The sequence below is a fragment of the Episyrphus balteatus genome, chromosome 1 (genome assembly GCF_945859705.1).
Source record: "Episyrphus balteatus chromosome 1, idEpiBalt1.1, whole genome shotgun sequence".
In the NCBI taxonomy this organism is placed as follows: Eukaryota; Metazoa; Arthropoda; class Insecta; order Diptera; family Syrphidae; genus Episyrphus; species Episyrphus balteatus.
The window spans coordinates 1,475,769-1,484,459 of NC_079134.1; the positions used below are offsets into that span (position 1 = coordinate 1,475,769).

The 8,691-nt window shown below is 30.4% G+C and overlaps 1 protein-coding gene across 1 annotated transcript; it reads right to left on the minus strand.

The window, feature by feature from the left end:
• Window positions 1-2,915: 2,915 nt before the first annotated feature.
• Window positions 2,916-5,570, minus strand: LOC129907431 (UDP-glycosyltransferase UGT5). Its single transcript, XM_055983645.1, has 5 exons — window positions 4,541-5,570; window positions 4,269-4,473; window positions 3,588-3,810; window positions 3,306-3,522; window positions 2,916-3,204 (listed from the first exon to the last, which is right to left on the minus strand). Exons 1-5 carry the CDS (start codon window positions 5,170-5,172, stop codon window positions 2,961-2,963), a joined length of 1,521 nt encoding a protein of 506 aa, XP_055839620.1. The 5' UTR covers window positions 5,173-5,570; the 3' UTR covers window positions 2,916-2,960.
• Between the last annotated feature and the right edge of the window lie 3,121 nt (window positions 5,571-8,691).

The following is an 8,691-nucleotide window of genomic DNA, read 5'->3' on the forward strand; positions in this document are numbered from 1 at the left end:
AAAATCCTGTTTTTGCAATCTGATTCTTGGAGTTATGAAAATTATTAAGTTAGATATTGTCTTGTTCATGTTTCGTAAATCCTCGTGGTATCAACTTTGCAGATAGAGCGTTACTTTAGAACAATTTTTTTCTTAAAATAACTCAAGAATCACCTTTTACCGTGTTTCGGGACACCCTGTATGTTTTTAAAGTCTTCAGCACAAAGGTGCTAATTGAAAAATTGTTTTGGGATTACCAAAATAATAGTCAAATTGCAAAATAATTTTTAGCCCTGGGGCTCAACTCTTTTGTTGTATATGTATTTAGATATCTAAAACTTCTGAAGTTATAGGGTGTAATGCTTTAGCTGGAAAATGGATCTTTTGTTTTTGACGATTGCCCTTTTTTAACTTGCTACAATTATTTATTAGTATTTGCTGAATGCAAATTCATCAGCAGTGAAATGAAAATTAATTAAAATTCTTTGCCAAGCGAGATTATCACAAAAAAGTGCTATCTCAAAACTAACGATGCATAAAATAAACGCAAACAAAAAAAAAACATTTAGAAATATTATATTTGCTAGTTTTACTGATTTATTTATTTTGTTTTATATTTTTATTACCCATGAAAAACTCGGCACTGGCTGTGATAAGAATTTTGAGGCACATAATTTTAATTTAATGTCTAGGTATTTGTTTTATTTATCATGGTAGTTTGAATGAAACTAGCAAACAGATGTCAGAACATAATGGTTTTAATTGCATTTTGTTTTTCTTATTTGAATGTGTTTTTTTTTCAGATTTTCCGTATTGTTGTTGGTACCTTATACTTTTTTTTCTTAAAAAATAAATATTAAAATCAGTTGAACCATGACCGAGAAAGTTGGATATTAAAAACCATAGAAAATATATGTTTTTCTATACTTAAGTTATATATTTATTTATTTATAAATTTTCCCTTTAGTGCTGCATCCCATACGTAAGCCTTTGCATGATTTCTTAAATAAATTGAAAGTTCAGATAATGGTGAACAAAGCCAATTCGTTCTACTCCAGAAAAGAAGAATTTGCAAAAAAAAAAGTTACGCATACGCCACAGTGACCTTCTACATTTTCGTTATCTTAATCGATAACTATTCTACAAAAGTCTCATTTTTCTGTATTTGAGTATAAAAGGTATTAAAGTAATATATTTATTCAAAAAACTGATTTCAAAACCATTTGCAAAGGATTACAAATTATGATAGTTAAAAAAGCCGCCATCGTTTCTTTAACCAAATAGAAAAAAAGGGATGAAAAAAAACACAAAATTGTATAAAGAACAAGTATTCAAGTATAGATATACATGCTATTTAATATTGAAACAGTTAAAATGTTAAAAATTCAATTAAAGCTTTTCGATCAATATGACTGACGTTGGTACAATCGTTTTTTATTTTCATGTGGAAATACAACATAAAATATCCCAAAGAGGCACAAAGAGATGAAAAATTTGAGTGAAAATGCATTCAATTGTGAATTTGTTACTTATATGTATACAAAAGAGCTGCAGAAATTATCAAGGATGCGTAAATAATTCGATTGTTTAAAAGCTACGTATAAAGATGGAAAAATACTACAAATTCTTTTGAAATTTGAGAACGAACAAAATAAATTCCTCTGAATCGCCCATTCAGAAGGTTTAATTGGGTCGTTATACGAAATTATTTAATAATTACGCTTTAAAATTAATTACCCTTCTTGTTCATATAAAATCTTATTTTTAAGGCTTTAAGTAATAACTTATTGTACAAAATTAATTTCTCAAGCCGTCCCTTGACCCCTCTCGCTGCTTAGGGTTGATACTAGCTCTCCGGATTTCGGCGGAAGGACTTAAACCAACAAGATTTGTCTAAGGAAACAAACGTTAAAAAATGTAAACATTTTATTGGACAATAATTTATTGTAATTTTATTTGTCATAGAAATCAAAATCCAAATTTTGTTTTAATTACTAAAATATCTTTTTAAATGTAGAAAATAAAATGGTAATCATTAAAGTTTTTAAACTACTTTTTTGGTTGCTCAGAATAAAAAACCGATATTTTTTGAAATCCAAATTTGTTATTTTTTTAAAACGGTACTATGGTAAGAAGTGTTAATACACAATTCATTTTTTTTTTAAATTAAAATTTGAAAGTATGATCATTTTGTGGCACTAAGTAGAACAGAGTGATGACTTGTTTTTTAAACGTTTAGTCAACAAAGTGGTGAACATTTTGATAAATAGCGCTGCTCAATTTTTTGGGGTACAGCCTCCATTTCTTCATTAAAGATGCATTTTTAGAAAAAAAAAAATCGAAATCATAAGAGCCGTTTTTGAAAGAAAAAAACTTTGTCTCTAAGGAAGGTTTATGGACGATAATTTTTCATTTTAACGTTATAAAGTAAACATGTTGTGTGCTTTAGAATAAGGTGATTGTTTAATTTAATACATTTTTAATTTCTTCTTGACCAAGCACTCATTATTTAATTAAGTTTTTAAAGATTATGAATATGAATATGAAAACAGCATTAAAATGAATAAAACAAAACAAAAATCAGTCAAAACGGGTAAGACGTTCTCGAGTTTTTGCCAAAATTACGCACGACAATTTTTGTAAAAGACAGATTTACTTGAAAACTGGAAATTGCTCTGCTGACTTCAAAAGCAAATTAAAAAAAATATAGTATATATATATTTTCTAGATGAGTATCAATATATCTATCATAATTTCATAGTCACAACCCAAGCACAAATTTCATGTTGACCTGTGTAATAAGCGTGAAAATGTCCTAAAAATGCAAATGGAATGGCCGAATATTTGAGTATCTGGAAAATATGATGAAACGTAAAACACAGCTTTGCTTTCATTTTTGTTGTATGAATTATTTTCTTGACTGGCATCAACTATAATTTCTTTTAAACAACTTATCTACAAAACATTTTATTTTATAAAATTCAAAAATAACGAATTTTCACTGTGTAAATTATTAAAATCGGAAGGACTGCAGAAAAAATCAATAAAACTATCGAGTCTAGTGAGTAATAGATGAACCAATTCATGTTGACTACTTTTGTCCGTAAGAGGTCCTTTGCAATATTTTCATTTAGTACATGCTCAATCCACCAAATTGCTTTCGACAATGGGGATTTTTCACGATTTCGAAATACTTTCGAAAGTTCTTTCGCATTTTCACCATATCTGTTGAAAAAAGAGAAAAAAAAATGTGTATATTTGGAAAAATGAACTCAGTACAGTTGTGTCAAAAACAAAATAGCCTTGTAGTGTTAAAATTTAAGTACCTTGCTCTCATAATTTCACGAAGAACTTCCAACACTCGCTCTTCGGATATTGTTTCATAGTTTAGAACTATTCCAACTTTACGATTTTCTGTAGCTTTTCCATTCAAAAATTGATCTCCATAAAACGGAGTAACAATCAGTGGTTTCCCACAATGTACAGCTTCCGTTGTACCTAACATTCCTCCATGTCCCCAAAATATGTTAACTCTTGGATCGCCTTCAAATAAAAACAGAAATTTTTAAACTAACGTATTCATATTGGAGGAAGATTAAGCCTCTTACATAAAAGACTAAATTGTGGAGCCCATTTTGGAAAAATAAACCTGCTAGAAGTGAATGGTGCTTTTTCACTATCCCATCTCCATATAACGCGAAGATTAAGCTTTTTCACAGCTGAAACTATACTTTCGAACTTATCCTTTGAAATTGTTGAACCTCTGAGCATTGAACCGAAACTGATGAACAATACTGTCTCATTCGATGCATTCAAGAAGTCATCAATATCCTATAGAAATATTTTGAAATTAACGTTAGCTCCAAACAAAAAATTTTGCTTCTGTAAAACTTTACAGAAGTTGCAAAAGCATCTTTAAGGCTTTATAGAAGTCAAATTATGAATTCTCACAGTAGCATCTGTAAGACCTTATAGAATCAATATTGCTAGTTATTCTGTACAGACGTCAACTTACAATTATTATGCTTCTCTAAAACTTTAAAGGAGTTACAGTAGCATCTGGTTTTATTGAAGCAAAATTATGAATTGCTACACTTACCTGCATCTGTAAGGCATTAAAGAAATAAAATTGCTAGTTGGGCTGTACTGTACCTAAACTTCAATTTTATCGAACTTACAATTTTGCTTCTAAAAAACTTTACAGAAGCTTTAAAGAAGTCAAATTATGAATTGGTATAAAGCCTTATAGAAGCAAAACTGCTAGTTGCGCTGTCCTGTAGTTAACAAACCTTAGGTATAGATGGAAGTTTATTTCCTGTGGGAATATGAACTCCACCAATCTCCTTAACTTGTGCTGAAAGAGGCCGATTTCCCGATAGCGAATAATGTTGATTTACAAAAACTAAACTTGTCATCGTTTTGGCAATCTCACGTACATCAACATCAAGATTAAGATACTTCTTTATCATGGCATTGTCTTTCCATTCCGTTAATCTAGTCAAAACATCAAAACCAAAATAAACTTCCTTATCAATTTTATCGATAACAACTTTAATCTCACCGATAAAGAATTTTATTTCCATTACTTTGAATGAAATTCACCAAACGCTCTTGCCAGCTGAGTTCTTCGGCGAAACCTATAAATTCCGATTGAATGTACGATGGCGTATCTGGCAATGCTACCCTTGCATAATGCCAAGGCATTAAAGCACAACTACTTAAGCCTACTACAGGTACTTGAAGTAGATAAGATAAACCCGAATAACAATCGGTGTTGAATATCTCCAATATGATCATATCGTATGGTGACACTGAATGTCGTCTAATGATTTCCTCAACATGTGGGGAATTATAGAATTCTTCACACGATTTTTGACCTTCAACATGAAGGATGTAGAATTCCATAAACAAAGTCCATAGTGATCGGCTGGGAATGTGATCTTCCAAACTGAATACATCAGTTCCGCCTTTGCCCTCGAGCAAAAGTTCGTGATAGTTTCGAGGGGGATCGGGAGTTTTTATGTACGTCACTACTGTCACATTGTGCCCCCTTTCAGCTAAGGTTGTTAAAATGGGGGAGTACACTTTGAAATGACTATAACCGAAGTGTGGAAACAGTCCGAGAATGTTACTTTGCTCAGAAAGACCCAAACAGAGAATAAACACAAAATATGTTAATGGAAGAAACTTCATTGTAAACACGCGACAGATAAACAAAAACCCACGCAGTCGTATGTCTAATATATGCGTGTATCTTAAACTGCGGTCAAGATACGTGAAAAAAATATGATTATTCAACTCACACAGATATAGATTAATCGTGATAAGTTACAAATCTATCTTTAGAAACAAATAAAACGAATTAATAAGTTTATACACCGTTAATTTGATATAGACGCTCGTACAACCGGAAGCCTTTGATAAAACCTAGTGACTGATGACTGAATTGAATGGATTTTCATACAAAGGTGCTGCGGTGCGGTGCTTAATCGAAAGGCAGCCATTTAAGTGTCTACTGTGGCAGTGAGACGTGCTTGAAAACATTCAAGAGTGACTCGATAGCGCGAACAAATGTTCGGGTACTATTATAGTTTCAACTGAAGTTCATACATTTAAATAAATTTATTTCTGAGAAAAGAGATATAGATTAAGAGAAATATAAGCGTCAGTTTGAACGTAAACATTTGTTCATTTTGGGTAGCTTTTTTTATTGATTAATCAAGAGATTAGAGAGTTTTTAATCAGCTGATTGAATACAATCAAAAGATACACGTTTATGTGATTTGTTTTTGTTTGTTTATTTTTTTCGCAGTTGAGATTTGGTCTTAATGATATGTGCCAACATTTGTTATTTATATTTATTTTTATAACTATAGAATTATAGTCATATTTTATGGGCCATTTAAGATAACCATAAATGTCTATTAGACTTGTATGGATTTGAATGCATTGTATTTTTTAATTGTTTTTAGGTAAGTGTATATAGGAACCTTAAATATCTTTCTGTAAGTTATTGCAATGAATAAATAACAAAATGTGATGTAATTTAATTTTTATTATTAGAAAAAAAAAAAAAACAAATATGATGATTTTAAAAATTGCACAAGAAGCTAGGAACCTTCTAATCGATGTAGAAGCTACATATGTATGTACATAAGTTATCTTTAGAATGAGTTAAAAAAATTATAGTAGGTAGTTGAAGTTATCTGATTGAACTTAGGTAAATCTTATTTAACCTAATTAAAGATACACAAAAAGTTTATAATAGGAAAATGAGCGATGAGAAAATTTAGGGTTAACGATTAAGATTAGGGGAAACATTTTTAAAAAAGGAATTTATACAATTTCTGATAGCAAAAATAGGACCTCTCATCGCAAAAAATAAAAAAAAAAAAAAAATAAAAAGTGAAAGTGAAAGTTGTAGGTACCTATAATGAAATCACTTTTTTTTATTTTTTTTTTACACAACCTAAAAAATATTGAGACAATTTTTTGGTAAAATTTTTTTAAAAAGTACATTTTTATGTTTCAAGTAAATTTTAGTTTTGTTTGGAAAGTTAATAACATTGAATACCTAATTACAAATAGAAGAAAAAATAATGAAAAAGGGCCCCTATTTATTCCCGTCGCGTTGGTATCACTCGAGGTTTGTAAATTAAATGAATTAAAAAAGTCTCCAAAGTTGACAACGAAAATGCTAGCGAAAAAATATCATCGAGTATTCCGTCAAAGTCAATTCAAAATCAGTGATTTTGAAAAAAACTACAGAACATAATTTTTAACACAAGAAATAAATTATAATTAAAAGCTGTGGTGAGTTAAAAAATATTTTTTTTCGGAAAAAAATCTAAAAAAATCTCTCCCATAAGAAATGCATTGGTTTTTTGCTAGAAAAACTGTATACTTAGCTTTATGTAATAAAATATGATTTGATCATTAAGGTTTTAGATCTTTTCATTAGGGGTATTCACGTAAACGCGAAAAACCCATAGAAACCGTAGAATTTTTTATCGGTAGAAATTAAAAAAATATTCTGCAAATCATAGAATTTTATCTCACAAATTTGAAGCAGAAACCGTAGAAAAAAATCTGATAAACTTTGGGTGTATGGTACCCGTATCTGGAATATCTTTTTGAACGCGATTTATTCAGATAACTACAAATAAAATATGTTAATATTGAAAAGAGAATACCTACTATTTTATTTGAGCAAATTACATTTTTTTCCATTGGAGGTGGTAGTCTACTAATAGTAGATGTTTTGCTTAATCTAGTACTATCATCTACTCATGCTCTTCTTCCCGAGTAGATACGGTTTGTATTGAATTCGTTGAAAGTGCGTTCCATTGAAAATCGCCAGTAAACTACTAGTAGTACTTTGCCACCTCCCAAAGGAACAGGGCTAGTATTTTCAAAACTAACTTGACTTTATTTTTTTAATTAAACAAATTTTATAAGTTCAATTTGACGTTTAACAAACAGCTGCTTGTTCCCTCCCTTGTTTAAAGCAATTATTTTCTGCTGGGGTGTCGATTAAAACCTTTTGCGGAATTTTCTATTTTTATTTTTATTTATTATTTCCCACACTGGCCCTTAGTAATAGACCCGAATTTAACGAAAGCTCGATTTAAACAAAAAATAAAATAAAATCTCACTTCCAAATTAAGAAAGGTCTATTTTTTTTTTAATCAACTCATGTTATAGCTGAAAACTGCCTCTAAGCCAATTCTAAGTTTAAGATTACTACGCAGCTGAATCAAAACAAAAAATTGTTAAGAAGTCTCCAAAAGAAACAACTTTCGGAATATGGCCCAATCTTTGTATTTTTTTAAACAAGAGGCGCTAGAAAGAAAACAATTTTTGTTTTTACTTTTATAAATTCAACACTTTTTGCAAAATTGACCGTCATTGTAATTGTAGGTGTACTAAGTATATATAAACTATATAGTTTTCTTTAGTCAGCTATTACATGAAGCCTCAAGAGGCGCGCCTCTTTTCAAACGTAATGAGTGCAAAAGAGAAAAAAGATGAAACAAAAAATTATCCGACCAGATAGTCGTGGGTCGGAATTCTGAGACTCTTTTTTGACGTTTCTTTTTCCACTTTTTCTTTTTTCAAAATTCCCTTTCATTTCTTTTTGCTTCTTGGTGCAATACAACAACACATTTTAAATGAAAAGAGAAATGTCAAATTTGAGGCCTGGACTCAAGAGGCATCATGTAATAGTACGCGCCTCACAGAATGATTATCAAAAGAAAATTAGAAAAAAAATTCAAGCCTCTTGAGGCTTCGTGTAATAGCTGACTTACGAGTAGTGTTTTGTTCCTATTTATTTGTTTCTTTATGCTAACTTTTCACGAGTCGATTTTTGCTGTGCGGCGAAGCTTTTCGACTCTTGTGAACGTAAGCCGCAAGTGACAATTTCCATAGAAATATTCTGGTGAACCAGAAAGTCGTGAAAAGTCGGTATTATCTAAGCTAAATTTTAGCTGCTTTTATATTTTTCTACCAATTTCTTCATTTTTATTACATGCCACATGCGCTGGAGTTGTGGCATACACAAAATATACATTTGGAAACAAAAATGTGAGTTTTTAGCTGGAGCTGCACAACTCGGCTGAGATTCTGAAACGAAATTATAGTTCAGATAAATTTTGGAGTTAACTTAGGGCAAGTTGTACAAATATTTGATCCGCGGATCAGCAACTTTTA

Bases quoted from the DNA above. Each gene is read 5' to 3' on its own strand.
- LOC129907431 (XM_055983645.1), bottom strand. From the start codon at position 5,172: ATGAAGTTTCTTCCATTAACATATTTTGTGTTTATTCTCTGTTTGGGT. The intron at 4,474-4,540 runs GTGAGATTAAAG...TGTTTTGACTAG, and splicing joins GGAAATAAAATTCTTTATCG to ATTAACGGAATGGAAAGACA. The intron at 3,523-3,587 runs GTAAGAGGCTTA...TTTTATTTGAAG, and splicing joins TCCACAATTTAGTCTTTTAT to GCGATCCAAGAGTTAACATA.